The sequence below is a fragment of the Ursus arctos genome, unplaced genomic scaffold (genome assembly GCF_023065955.2).
Source record: "Ursus arctos isolate Adak ecotype North America unplaced genomic scaffold, UrsArc2.0 scaffold_1, whole genome shotgun sequence".
NCBI lineage: Eukaryota > Metazoa > Chordata > Mammalia > Carnivora > Ursidae > Ursus > Ursus arctos.
The window spans coordinates 39200795-39216358 of NW_026622763.1; the positions used below are offsets into that span (position 1 = coordinate 39200795).

General features: G+C 43.9%; 1 protein-coding gene across 6 annotated transcripts in view; it reads right to left on the reverse strand.

Annotated features, from left to right (window-relative positions):
• ACVR1 (activin A receptor type 1) overlaps positions 1 to 15564 on the reverse strand; it is a 128835-nt gene that overhangs the window by 44672 nt on the left and 68599 nt on the right. For all 6 annotated transcript variants that reach the window (XM_026492757.4, XM_057317917.1, XM_026492754.4 and 3 more), the window contains one exon: positions 14068 to 14141. In XM_026492757.4, the coding sequence (XP_026348542.1) occupies positions 14068 to 14134 (67 nt within the window). In that variant the 5' untranslated portion in view covers positions 14135 to 14141. The remainder of the gene's footprint in view (positions 1 to 14067; positions 14142 to 15564) is intronic.

A 15564-nucleotide genomic window follows, 5' to 3' on the forward strand; every position in this document is an offset into this window, starting at 1 on the left:
TCTCCTTGAATCTTTATATCCCTCCACTAATGGTACACAGACGGCCTGGGGTTGACTACCTTTAAATAGGTCATTCTTCTTAAGGTGTCAAAAACTAGAGTTTTCATCGCCTCACCTCCCCAATCCAGAAAACGAAAAAAGGGGAAGAAAGATGGTTGTGAATGATACGTGATAATTAACTTAATCTCTGCTATGAAGAACCATGAGCTCACTCCAGCAGTTAGCTAATGAGAAAAGTACAAAACCTTCGCCAGCTTCCCTTCCAATTGTGCTTCTCACCAACATTTAATCTTCTTAATTTGTGTATTTCCATATACCTACTTAGCAGAGCCCTTCATGAATCTATTTTTTATATACCACCAAGTATAAATGAAGACCCTGAATTCATAGGTCTGTAAGAATGGCCACACGTCCCACGCACATGCCTGCACGCACACACACATTAGTTAAATGCCACTTTGGCAGCTTCGTCCGACGGAGTGGATTAGTCAAAGAGATGCCAAAAAGATTTCTGAGCTCGGATTACTGATTCAACAAAGAAGGTTAAAAGCAAGGTAGTAGCATTTTCATATCTTAATATCCACAATTCTAAGAACACAGCAGGCCCCAAAATGCCCATGACTCACTGTCTTAGTCTCGTCAAAATTTAGGAATAACCGTAACATGCGTGGGCCTGTGATATTTTATTTGGAGCGGGTTGAGGGGGGCAGGGGTAGCGCACAGAAATGTACGAGTGTTGGGGCGCCTGGGTGGCACAGCGGTTAAGCGTCTGCCTTCGGCTCAGGGCGTGATCCTGGCGTTATGGGATCGAGCCCCACATCAGGCTCCTCTGCTATGAGCCTGCTTCTTCCTCTCCCACTACCCCTGCTTGTGTTCCCTCTCTCGCTGGCTGTCTCTATCTCTGTCGAATAAATAAATAAAATCTTAAAAAAAAAAAAGAAAAAAGAAATGTACGAGTGATCACGAAATCCCTTGTAGGGCCACAGGTAAGAGTCTGTGGACCTCTAATCTCTCAGACAGTGATAGGAAGATAGGACACATCGAGGCGCACCAAGGCACTGACAGTCACCGTCCGCGACTGATTTTCAACAGGACAGACAGGAAGCACCGCATCTGATACGAAATATTTTACACTTGCCTGTGCAAATAACTAGGAAGTGCCCTGGCAGAAGGCAGCCAGTCTACTTCACCTAACTGACATTCATTTAAATAATTCAGTAATTTAAATGTCAAGCCAGAGGTATTCCCTGTCTGCGAAGCTCACCCACATTGTTTGTTCTAAACGGCACCTCCCAGCATTACTCAGTGTTATGGCTGGCACCGCGTGCCCTTTGTATCACCAGAACCAGGTCCCCATGAACACACTGGCAGCCCGGGTCGGAATCGGAGCAGCAGGGAGTCCTGGACTTGCAGCCAGTCCTGGCAGGATTGGGGGCTGTCTCCACAGCCAGAGGTGCAAGGCTCAGAATCCCCAGTCTTTTCAAAGATCTTTCTTGTTCTGGGTGATACTCCACGCATCATCTGGACACACCTACTCTCGTAGCCTAACTGCAGACGGTCACAGGAAGGGGCAGCACAACGAGCACTGTGGACTTTAACAATGTCCATGGTTTGCGACCATCTTGCACCTCAGAGTAAAAGCAGTCACATTTTGTTTTATTTTACTTATGTATTTTTTTTAAGATTTTATTTATTTATTTGAGAGAGAAGAGAGAGAGCACAAACAAGGAGCATGGGAAAAGCAGGCCATGGAAGCTCGATCCCAGGACCCCTGGGATCACAACCTGAGCCAAAGGCAGACGCTTAACCGACTGAGCTACCCAGGCGCCCCTTGCATTGATGTTTTAAGTGGGACTTGAGAAATTGAAGCACAACACTGTGGGCTTATCCTCAACATTCTCAGTCAGGCACTCCATAATACTTTAAAGCATTTAAACTGATTATCATTCTAAATGGTGCACAAAACCTCGTATTTCCCACTAAAGTCTGACATAAAAGACAAATGAGAAAACGCTACAAGTAAACCAGCCTGCAGCTATGACCCCAGAGGTCAGCAAAAGGAACAGACAGAATTTCTTAGAGACTCACCTCAGAGTAGCACAAATAACAATGTGGTGATTAGACTATTCTTATAAAAGCTGTAGAGCTCAGAATTTTACAGGCTAAAAAAAGGAACCCCAAACATCCCTGGACTCCTTCCAACAGCATAAATGATTCATTCATTTGAAATGACAGCTTATATTAGGCTTATAGATATGGGAGTCCTTCCATGGCCTCCTAATCCAAGAGTGCAGCTTGGCACTGCTGCAGAATCGAAAAGCATTTGAGATCTGTGGCATTAAACAAAGGCTCAGTGATGGATTTTGCAATGCCAGGTATCACTGCCAGAAGGCTGCTCCTAAGACAGGAACACAAAGGTCAGTCTGGAACGCCTCGTGAAGGGCATTTGATGGTCTGGCAAGACAGCAAGCTGTATGCTCAGGAATACAGTACACTGAGTCTAAATGCTCTCATTATAAAACACCCATTCAGGGAACCCAAATCACTTTTTTTTTTCCTGATGAGAGAAACCGATACTTGGCAAAGTTGTAACACCAAGAAGAAAACATATTCCAGGAGTTAAGAAAGATCAGATAGGATCACATACAAATTTGAATACCAACAACAAAAAATGATTTCAGGATTCCCAGGATTTTGAACTGTTGATGGCTACAAATGTGCCTTTCCTCCAGCGTTCTGGAACTGAGCAAACGGCATCCCCATTCAGATGTAGTCCTCTCTGCCTGCCATGATTCTCGAAATAGAGACAGGGTGGTCCATGTGGCCACAAGTCCTGGTAGAGCTGACCTCTACCTCGTCAGGCTCCCCTCGTCATCCCTCCAATTCTGGAAGGCCTCTCTTGCTCCAGGATGTCAGGTCCTTTCAGTATGGAATTTCCTCCACAGGGACGGCTTCGCTCCCTCCCTGCCGATACCCCATTACCCAGTTAGCATCACCTTCCCTTCAGAGAAACCTTTGTTCATACCCTCAGATTTAAGGTAGGACGCACCTGCATACACTCCCCTGCATGTGTCTGTCTGGCTACCGGATGTCCAGGTCTTTCCTCTAGACTAGGAGCACCGTGAAGGTAGGAACAGCCTATTCTGCTCACTGTCATATACCCCCACCTGCCTCAGTAATTGACAGAGGAGTACAAGCCTGATGAGTATTTGCTTCAGAATGAATTTTCTCCTCACAGAAGGGATTTAGAGGTGGGAAGAGACATGATGCTGGTTTTCAGAGCAGACTGAGCCTATAAAGTCTTTAAATGTCAGCAGAGATCTTAAGGCAAGGCTTAGTCACTGAGCCAGCATGTCTGTGCAAACCACTTCTTCCTGGAGGAGCTCGCCATAGCGTCACATCTGTTCACCTACTCCGGCTTACAAGTGTAGAAAATTAATACTTGTGGTGGTACAGTAGGTGTTCTGTTTGCCTGTTTGTCTGTTAGAAGAAAGAGGTAAAATACAAGTGCCCCTAAAACAAGGAATTATTTAATACATTAATAGAACAGCGGGCTTTTATGGAGGGTCCTTCCTTGGATAGCTGATGTGAGGATTTCGGCTACTACGATGTGAAGGTGACCAGAATGATCGACACATCTTCAGCGCCCCGACTCCAGCCACATGAGGGGAGTCATGCAGGACTTGCCCGCTCAGCAGTGAAAAAGATGCCCCCAGTATTTGCTGCCATTTTTCTCCTCTCGGTGAAAGTAATGGCGTTTTCAGCAGGGAGTGGGGAAGAGTGAATTACATCATTTTCCCCTTCTTGCTTTGCTGAAGGTGATAAGGATTCCCAAGTCATCCTGCATTTGAACTGCTGAAGCTGAGAGGGGGAAAAAAAAGTGCCATCTGTTTATTTTGTGTCTGGGCTGACTCCTTGTCTCTGAAATAATCCCTGTAAATTAAGCCCTATTGCAGCAGCCACACCTTCGATTTCAAAGCCAAAAACTTGGTCTGTGTTTAAGTGACTAACAAGTTAAAGAACACTGTGGGGTACTGACCTAAGACAATATTGGTCTGTCTTTTCCGTGCTTTTTATGATTCCCAGAATGTAGCAAAGACATAGCTTTAACACTTGCACCATGCCTATGAAGCAACTCTTTAACATGGGGAAGATAATGACCCCTTTCTTCATTGTGTCTTCAAACTTCTTGACTCTCTGCTTCAGAGAAATAAATGATGACAAGGCGTAATGGAAATTACCTACTAAGGAATTCTTTTAAAGACCAGAAAGTATCCCCACCCCATATATTGGCAGTGCCCGGGTCTGAGCGAAGCCCCACTTACAGGAAGAGTAACAGAGAGTACCACAGCCTGAGGGTGAAGAGAAAAAGACCCGGTAAATTATCATAAACATTTCAGGGAAGCCATTCCTGGTTTAGGTTTGAGGAGAGCCAGCGATGTAGTCCCATCTGTCCAAGGCTCAGGCTGGAAGCTCTGTTCACAGTGGGGGAAGAGGTGTGCCTGACTCCTGTGGGTTGTCTCCCAGCATTCCACCGGCTAACGAGGGAGTGCATGGCTTGCTCCAGTGAGGGTTTCCTAGCCATGCTCTGTATGGAAAATTCTGGTGTTAGGAAACCTTAACCAACGGCTCTACCTGGCATGGGACAATGGAGAAGGAACTACACGGTGGCTTCAGCGCAAGGCGCCCCCCTCTAGCTGCCCTTCTGTGCCCTACCAGTAACCGGGTCTTCGAGATTGCCAATCTTTGCTCTACTTACCAGCAGCAAACCACCACCACACCCCCACACCCTTTCCGCAAGCTTTCAAATCACAGAGATAAATCCTTCAGAAGATGGGCAGGGCTACAATTTGTTGGACAACGGCCTTAGAATGACAGCCTCTAGGCATTGCAGCATCCAAAGCCAAAGGTAAAAATGTCCAGAATTACTTAAATTCCTCCTCTCTAGCTCCGTACTCTACCCCACCCCAGAAAAAAGCACAGAGGGAATAAGGTGCTTTCTAGACTATTTGCTCCCAGCCTGGACGAAATCCAAGAGATTAAGATATCTAGGAGTGAAAAACTGGAGCACTGATCAAGCCTCTGATACTGCTACTTCGCTATCCCCTAATTTCCCAATTCACGTCCGAAGGGCCTACCAGGCCCTGAACACCATGCAAGGTTCATTACGAGAAGAATCCCCTGCCTTCAATCCCATGAATACATGCCTTGTGCATCTGTATTCCAGCCTTTAACTTGATCTTTGCTTTGTATATCTTCCTTCCCCTATCAGTCTAATTAATATGGTCCACAAGAATTCACCAATTCCCAAATTCAACACTTAAGAAGATTGGCTTATTAGTCATGGACTGAAGGGTCCTACAGTCACCATGACATAGTTGCGTCTGGGTCATTTTGAGCTTATTCTTTTTTTACCCCAGAGCCCACAGAAAGGCTCCAGGTGCCTACACTGAAGGTAGAAACCAAAAGCATTTTCTGAGAGTGCTGTGAACCAGAACCGGCTTTTCAAACCCTTGTTCCCTTCCCCGTGCCCCCCCCCCCCATAATCTCTGTGGCACAGCACACCACTCCCAGCTTCCACAATCATCTCGAACCTTGGCAGAAGAAAGGCAGCTAAATCGGAGATGTGTCACGAGGCCACTGGCTGGGGAGCAAGAATATCTAAACACAAACGAAGGCGAAAGCAACAGGCCCGAGTTTCCACCGAGTGCCACTGGCTGCTGTAGCCGCAGAGCGCTGGCAGCCTAAAGATAACCCACGTATCTACGAAGGGTCACTTTTAAATAGTAGCTTTAATACCACCAGTCATTTCAGAAGCATTTCCTTCCAGAGCCCGCTTCCATCCACACTGGCATGCCAGCCGTGCCCAACAATGGCCAGCCCACTGAAGAGATGAAAGCGCAGAAGGAAATGGAAGGAGTCCCAAAGGGGAGCAGACAGTGCCGTAACCTGCTGCGATTCTATTCTGCGCCCACATATGGACTGCTGAGAAAGAAGAATCCCGTAAGGAGACACCTTGTAGAAGTGATCTACTGACAATCATGGGTGATTAAAGAACAGGTAGAAAGTCAAACAAAACAGTTTAAGCCAAGGCCTCCCCGTCCGAAAGCTGAGGCAGTATCAACCACGGATGGCCACCTTCCAGGAGTTTTTCAGGAAAGCTATTACCTCCAAGAGAAAACGTACACCCTCAGTCTACTGGACCGCAGTCCAGCTGAGCAGAGAGAACTGTATGGAGTCTTCGGCACGTGCTGTACGGATGCAGCCACTGTGACCACCCACTCACCGCAGAAGTGCCAAAGGGAACTGCTCAGGAGAGGCTGCTGCTGCTTTATTGTCCACTGAAGCCAGGGCCAAAGGTATCCAAGATCTTCCTCAGAACCATTAAAACCCAGCAGCCCCTCACCTATCCACCAAGTTGAGCACCCCCACCCCCCGTCCCAAATGGCAGTCGGCCCGGGGCTGGTGTACAAGGGACAGGTGCACAGTGGGCTATTTTCAGTTGCTATCAGCTCCATCGGGAGCCGCACATGCTCAGTAGGCAGGCAAGTCTGGGTTGCATTTCAAACTCCAGGCAGCCAAGAGACATACACCTTCCCCAGCTGCCAGGGCAACCAGCTGCCCAGTGCTCCTCCCAAGACGGGAGCAATGAAAACAGTATAACCTGGCCAGCCACCACGCCAGCGAGCAAGCTGCACCTCGCATGTCACTGCCTGGGTTATTCTGAGCCGGGTTATTGACACTCCATGGCAACACAGGAACAAAGGGCCGGCGAGAGGGATTTAAATGTCCTGCAAAAGTTGCTAGAAAAGTCAGCAGCTCAGGCTTCTGTTTTCATAATAAAAGTAGCAGTGGCATTATTATTAGCTTATTGTGTGCCGCTCCAGTGACTGTTATCTGCGAATAATAATAATAAAGATCCCCTCTTTGAACTAAGGTTCTGTTTCTGTTTTGCTCGCCACCATGAAGTGGCTGTAGTTGGGAGACCTCCCAAAACTACAGCATGCGGGCCTGCCCCCCGCAACACCAACACGGCAGGGCTGTCTCTCCTCATCCGTTTACCTCTCACATCGCCATGCCCTGTGATCCACGTCCCCCATGCAACTCTCTGAAAACACACAAACTGGCCCTCCGTAACCTTTCAATAGCCCACATTGCCCTCCGGATGGGAGACAACGAGCTCAGAACCCCAGGCCCTGCCAGGCCAGCAGGACCTCTACTCCCAACCCAGATCCCTTCTCAAGACTGCCCGGGCCATGCTGGGACTGCCCAGGTGGTGGTGTCCATTCCCCACTCCCACAACTTCTCTGGGCAAGGCCCTTCCCTAGGCAAGAAGTCCTTCTCAGTCCTTCCTTTGCTGCTCCAGCACCTGTCGAGCCTGCCAAACCCCAGCTCCCTGGAATGCCGTCTCCAATCCCAGCCCAGTGTGATACAGAGGCCCTTCCTGTTGATATCCCCGGTGCTGGGCTATAACCTTTGCCTCCTGCAACTAGACTGTGACTCCTTGCCAGCAAGAACCACTTCTAGTTACGCTGACATCATCTGTGCCTACCGGTGTACTCGTGCTAACTTATCAAAGACTGTAAGATTGTGCTGCAACTGATTCTCTTTTCCCAAAGTCCGAATAAATTCTTTGAAAGATGTGCTCTTATGACCTCCTCAGCCCAGATCAGTCCCTTCATATAAGTATCTTTTTTATATAAGAACTATAATTGTGGCAAACATTATTTATTCATCCATTTGTCAAATATTCACTGAGCACCAACTACATGCCAGGCGCTGTCGTGGACACTGGGGATAAAATGAACACCGCCAGGTCCGGGCCCCTCCACTCCAGGGCTCACTTTGCGCACATCCCCCACAAACTCCTCACAACCAGCCTACCGCTGTCTCCATTGTGCTGCTGCGGAAACAGCCCAACAGGTGAGGTAACACACACACGTGGACACACAAGAAAGAGGAATAAGAGGGCTCATGACAGCGTTTGCCTTTGCCCCTCTCCTGAGAAAGGCCTGATTCCAGTGCACAGCCAAGAGCTTTCCCTTCCAAAGACACCTTCAACTAGCAACATCATTTACCTACCAAAAATCACCCTAATGCTTTGCAAAACTGACGCCGTGAAGCCTATGGACTAGGACGTGGTGTTAAAGAGAAGCCGTCCCTGTGTGACCCGGCATGGCCATGGGGAGTACACAGCAGATGACTCTGATTCCCAGCCGGACTGTGGGCATCTTTGTTTTTTCCTCTCTATTCTCTACTTTACGACTCTCCTGAGTGGGTCCATCCAAACCGGCTTGGTGCAGCTAGTGGCATTCAGAAGACAAAATAAATGCAGCAACATGAACAAAGAGGCCACCCCATTCCAAATCAGCATTCGGGTTACAGGCAGAGGTGGGGGTTTTGTTTGTTTTGTTCTATTTCAGGTGATTTTCACCACCTCCTTGCCAAGAGAGTGTTCATTCTTCCTCCTATTCCTTCTCTCCTTCCCACAACCCCCCAGTGTCATATCCTCAGAAAGTCCGTGCTCTGCTCTCACCCATAACAAAGAATTAGATGCCGCATTACGGTGGATCTAGGAAAACCCCTTGGTCTGCGGAGCTCCGATTCAGCTGATTAGAATCAGGCAGCAGCTGTTGCAGTGTTATGACCGAGGCTGAGGAGACACGAATGTAAACTTCCCTCTTCCTGTCAAACCACTGGCTCAGACAGAGAGGATGGTCAGGCTTCGTGAACTTGTGAAAAAATAAAAGGCTCCGGGCCAGCTCTGTTGCAGAACGCGCAGAGCAGTTTCACCTGGGGGCAGCAAGCTCTCGGGGGCAGACTGCAGTCGCCCTTTTCAAATCGTGGGTCATGACCCATTCCTGGGTAGGGAAATTGATTTAGTGGTTCAAGACAAGGTCTCTTTCTTTCTTTTTAAATAAAATAGATCCAAATAGAACGGGGGAAAAAAGAGAGGGAGAGAAGAAATGGAAGTGTATTAAACATACTAAGAGTAACTGCTGGTTTTTTTCATGAGTTTTTTTGTTTTAGATGTGTGTGGGTCCTACTCTAAAATGTTTCTAAATGTAGATGCACTGGGTCCAACTGTAAAATGTTTCTGACTGTGAGTCACAAGGAAAAGTTTGAAAGTCACTCCGCCCTGTGTCTTACAGGATCTTGGAATTGACAGGAGTTCTGAGTAATTATGACTATCCGTATAATCATTATCTGTGGAAGCTTGCCTGAGGTCATGCTGGGCTGCAGAAGGAAGTTCCGAGGCGGGTTAATAGTGTTTGGGGAGCTACAAAGTAATTCTTTATTGTGTCTTGTTTTCCTGGGTGTTTCTTTCTTTGCAAGAGCAAAAGTCGCATGGAGGACACACCTACCAATCTCCTGCTTCACTAGCTTTTCCATCAAGAGGTGACAGCACTCATCTTCTCATTCTTGAGACCTGTCTTCATAAAAGAGAAGCCCAGAAGCTACCGTGCTGCCCTCTCACCATTGACCACAAGGGAATCATTTCACCAGCTTGGGTCTCAGATTTGTTTTCACATCTGTTCAATATTTGACTTAGATTGCATTTTTAGAGCCTTCTCCACACCCTACTGCTACTACCTTCCTCTCATATAAATGCACCAAATGTGAATGTTTTTAAATGTCCACTGGGGGGGGGGGGGAATTGGATGTGGCTTTACTTTAACTACCCACAGCCGAAACAAACATTTCCCAAGAATTACAAGCTCAAAGGAAGCTTTGTCATAGCTCATCTGACATCAACTAATACACCATCATTCTGCTCGATAAGAAAATCTGACAACAAACAAGCAGTATCTTCAAAGTGTGCAGCTCCCGTAAGATATTCAGTTTAGGTCTTAGTGGTGAGTGGCAAATAGCTCACTATATCTCGTCTCTCTCCCCAAAAAGTCTCTCATTTGATGATGTGTCAGCGAAAAAGATTTTATTCTGAACAAAAGGGATAAATTAAGAGTAATGAGAAATGAGAGCAACAAATTTAATAGAGACATTCCTCGTACATTCATTCACCCCTTCAAGAACTTCCTGAATCTTCAATAATGAGAAATTCAAAGAAAGGCTTATTCTATTCTTCTCCCACAGTGGCAAAGAGGGGCACCTTTGTGGACCCTAACAAAAAGTCTATTGACGTTATCCCCTTCCTTCCCTCATTGGGTAATTGGGCTGGAAAGTCTGAGTGGTGATGGCTTTGGAAACAGTAAAATCAAGTCAGCCCACAAAATAATTTAGAACTTCGCAATCCTCTCTAGGACAGGCCAAAACCTCTTGCAACAAAACTCCGCAAAAGTCCAGCCCTTGCTGCTATGATAAAATCTAACTATGGCTCGCAAATTTGATAAAATGTGGGTCATCTTAGCTTAGAAATATTTCTGAAGCAATATTCCATTTTAAGTATTTGTGTCATGGACGTCACCTGCAAATGCTCTCAGGGACAAAGGGAAAGCCAAACATGGAGGTTCTGGAACAAAAATGGACTTTTCCCCAGTGGCATAATAGCAGTATTAGAGTACGATTAGTTTTATTAATGGGAAGGGAAAGGAAGGATATACGGATAATTAGGACTCAAGTGCTCTTCTCGGTAAGAGCAAATAAAACTCTTCCTGCAGCTAGAGTTGTATATATAATGAACATGAAAAATGAATATTGGTATGAGATGAGAAATAAAAAACACAAACCCAGGTGAAGGAGCCTGATCATTTGCTATTACAAGCTCTCATCTCAGCTCTCAAACAGACTGGGCTGAGCTGGATTCTAGCATGCACCAGATATAATGTGGATGTGGATGTAGCTAATTGAAGGGACCAAAAAAAAAAAAAAAAAAAAAGCCAAATTCTGAAGACTCATAATGACTGAAGCTCTTGAACACCATTTCTTAAAGTACACTATACCTTTTGATGTCTGTGTAACCTTAAACAAGAGCTGTAAACAATTCAAAGGCATGTCCCCCAAAAACCTATCTCATTAGGGTAATCATGAGGATTATGGGAAATAATGCATATAAACCCACCCAACATTTGGCACATATTAGCCACTCAATAAATATTACCTATAATCATCAAAGAGGTACTTACAGTAAGCAGTATTTTCCAAACTTATTTGGTCTTTTTTGCCCTGGAGTATTTAGGATTCCATACAACCTGAGAAATGTTCTGAAGTACACTCATACTAACCAAACCCTACCAAAACCAATGTTTGGGACCTATTATTGGAAGTGCTAACACTATTTCTAATCAATATTTAAGAAGACACTTGGGAATAATTAGGGAGACGAAGGGGAAGAAGTTTTGCTTGCTCCCCCCCTACCCCGCCCCCGCCCAATGAACTAAAAAGAGTACAGTACCTAACAAAATACATTGGAACAAAATCTCTGTGACTTTTTTATTTATGCCCCAGTAATGCCATCTAGCTTCACTAAAGCACAATCAATAAGGTGCCATAGCTACTCTGCAAACATCAAACACGGGTCTATTTCCTTTTAACCTTGGTAGTCTAAAGGTCTGCACTAGACAACGTATGGGGCTAGTATAAAGGTTTTAGTTAACTGCCCTATTGTTTCCTTCTTTTGGTTAAGTATTTTATACTTAACATTTGCTTTATGACTAATGTTGAATATATTAGAGTGCATTACAATTAGGGGTTCTCAGTGTGTTTTTTAAATTCCTAGTAAATATACAAAAACAAAGAATCTTTTCATAGAATATGCTATTGACAGTTAACAAGGAGTTGAGTCATGGAGGGAAGACGGGACTAAGGCAACTGTTATTATGATTAGAGCATTCTAGGCTGTAGCACTCCCTAGATATTCTGGTTGAAGAGGAAAAAAAAAAGCTACTGCAAACTAAGGGATGATGTGTCCTTTTCCTTCCTTGTAAACATCCTAGTAGTGGTGGTATATTAAATAGCAAAACTTTAGTGGCAATCCATTTCCACTTGAGCCAGACGGACTTGATTCATTACGTATCTTCACTGTGACATTAAAGGGTCATTTGCTGGACTCTTTGGGCAGCTTAAGAGCTAAAAGCAGGAAAAAACAACCAATGGCAAGGTTGCTAATATTGATTCATAAATGCCCTTTTCCCCTTCTCTGTTCTCCATTCTTTCTCGACTTCTCCATCTCTATTCATACCGCATTTCCACCTCAAATTGTCTTCCACTCTCTTTCTTTTTAATCATGCCCACAACCACAGTTCCATCCATGGTATCAAATGAAACCAAAAGGAACTGCTTACTACCAAACATAACTATACCTAGGGAAGGGAATAATTCCACCACATTCTGTAGATTTTTTTTCTAGTTATCATAGTGTTTAGCAATTACACAGAGGAGGAAAAATCCTAGAAACTTGCCAGTTGCGTCTCTAGATATTGTCAAATGTTCCTTGGGGAGGAAAATATCCCCCAGGTAAGAACTACTATTAACCCATCAAATTTTTCCAACTCAATTCTTATTAATTCCTGCAACTTAGGACCCAACCTCTGCTCTGGTTTAAAGACCTCCAATTCTTTTAAACTTACCATATGGGATCCTTATGTTATATCCTCTTGGCACTAAAAGACTGCAGCATTATTGAATTGTTTTTAACAATATTGCTTGGAGCAGAATCTAGACTGTGGATACCTAAATTGGTGACAACAAGCACTGTCCAACAGAAACTTAATGTAAAGCCCATTACATAATATTACATCATGTAATATTATTGGATAGCATAGGAGAAAGCCCAGATGACCTTGGGTACGGCAACAACTCTTCAGAGGCACAATCCATGAAAGAAATAATTAATAAGCTGGACCTTCATTAAAATTAAAAACTTCTGGTCTGTGAAAGACAACGAAAGAGAATGAAAAGGCATGTCACAGAATGGGAGAAAGTATATGCGAAAGACACATGTGATAAAGGACGGTTCTTCAAAATATACAAAGAACTCTAAAAACTCAAAAATAAGCAAACACAACAACCTGATTAAAAAATGGGCCAAAGATCTTAACAGACACCTCACCGAAGAAGATATACAGATGGCAAATAAGCATACGAAAAGATGCTCTGCATCAGATGTCATCAGGAAAATGCAAATTATACCAACAAGAAGACACCACTACACACCTGTTGAAGTGGCCAACACCCAGAACACTGACAACAGCACATGCTGGGGAGATGTGGAGCAACAGGAGTTTTCGTTCATTGTTGGTGGAAATGCAAATGGTACAGCCACTGTGGAAGACGACTGAGAGGTTTCTTACAGAACTAAACATACTCTACCATAAAATCTAGTAATCACAAGCCTTAGTGTTTACCCAAGGGAGCTGAAAACTTACGTCCACGCACAACCTGCACATGGATGTTTAGAGCCACTTTATTCATAAATGCCAAAGCCTGGAAGCATCTGGTATGTCCCTTCAAGAAGTCAATGGGTAAATTGTGGTGCATCCAGACAATGAAATATTATTCAGTGCTAAAAGAAATGAGCTATCAACCCATGAAAAGACATGGAGAAACCTTAAGTGCCTATTAATAAATGAAAGAAGCCAATTCAAAAAGACTACATACTGCATGATTCCAATTATATGTCTTTCTTGGAAACACAGACTATGGAGGCAGTAAAAAGATCAGTAGTTGCTGGTGGCAAGGAGGGTGGAGGGAAGGGATGGACAGGTGGAGCACAGAGGATTTTCAGGACAATGAGATACTCTGTATGATACTATAATGGTGGATACATGTCATTATACATCTGTCCAAACTGACAGAATGCATAACACCAAGAGTGAACCCTAATGCAAACCATGGATGTGGGTGATAATGGTGCCAATCACAACAAATGTACCACTCTGGTGCAGGATGTTGGTAATGTGGGAGGGTCTGCATGTGTGGCGGCAAGGGGTATAAGAACTCTCTACACCTTCTTCTCAATTTTGCTGTCAACTGAAAACACAACTTTAAAAAAATAAAGTCTTAACAAAGGGGGAGAATGGAGGAGTTTTAAGTATGTAAACTAGTTTACAGAGAGCCAAACAATACCCCAAAACTTACCCTACTCCAAATAGCTTGTGAGCCACTTACCTTCCATACTAGGGGAAGGGAAAGCAATCATCATTAGCACAGGAAGAATCATCACTCCATCTACCATTGTACAACTGTGGAGGAAAAATAAGAGATAAACGTAAAACAAAAAATTTAACTACAGGATGACAAATTAAGCCTACTATCTTCAAACTGCCATTCAAGGCCTTTCTTACGAATCCCCCTCACATATGTCGCCTTATTTCTTGCTAAATTTAAACATATACCCTTTACATAGATCTAAACAAATCATCTTAAGGAGTTAAACAGATTTACCTCCTACTGGTGGCCACTCGAAGGTAACTACCCTCTTAACAGAGAACTCAATAGGGACATGAAAAATTTGCAGCTATAAGGCTAAGCATTCTCAAAGAATTTTAAGTTCGAATTTTATCTTAGCCTATGAAATGCAAAATTGGCACTAAATTTAAAAACTCTGAGAAGCATGAATAAACTGTTGTAACATGATGTTAAAGATTAAGTGACTGAATAATTCAAGCTTCATTACTGTGTTTGAACTTTATTTCTCCTTTAAAAGAATTAGAAGTGGAGAATCATCACACAGCCCAAAAGGGGACCACCAACAACAAAGACCTAAAAATAAAACAAAACAAAACAAAAATACCTACAACGTATCCCTCATCTATGGCAAAGCAATGCATTCTTATACAAACCTCAAATTTAACAAAGGTTACATACAGTCAAGACAGGAAGAAATCATGTAAGTTTGTAATATATCGAACTATAGAAATGAGAGAAAGTAAGTTCCCCGATATAAATTTCAAGCTGATACTGCCCTGAAACTACATTAGCAAAAAGCTCAATTTTTCTAAGTCAAATGACTACAACAAAGAACTTTTCCATTTAAATAATTCCTGCAACATTTTGGGCATACGGTAAGGTTGGTTATACTAATTCTTTATTACCAGAAATAATTTTTACAAATTAAAGCTTTGACTAGTTGTGATTTTCCGGATGGTAAATAAAGAAGAAAACTGGTAAAGTTCTTTAATGCACAGGTTAGTGTACTATCTTACACCTACAGCTCCAAGTAAAAAGCAAAACCCTTTTGCTATCTAATCGGTTTGCAGCGGACACCTTTTTTTTTTTTTTTTTTTTTTTGAGAGCAGGGGGAGGGGCAGAGAGAAAGGAAGAAAGAGAATCTTAAGCAGGCTCCACACCCAGCGCTGAGCCCAACAAAGGGCTCAATCTCATGACCCTGAGATCATGGCCTGAGCTGAAATCAAGAGTCAGACACTTAACCGACTGAGCCACCCCGGCTCCCCTGGAGTGGACACCTCCGGACTGATCTTAAAATCAAATTTTTTGGTTGGTGGTCGGATTGTTCATGCTCCACATCCCCATCTTATCTTACCACCCTCATTTCAATTTGACGATAATTACATTTCAGTCTATCCCTTCTCTAATAACAACATAAGGAAGAGAAGTAAAGGAGAGTTTTATGTACCTTCCTTTTACATTCTTTACAGCACATGA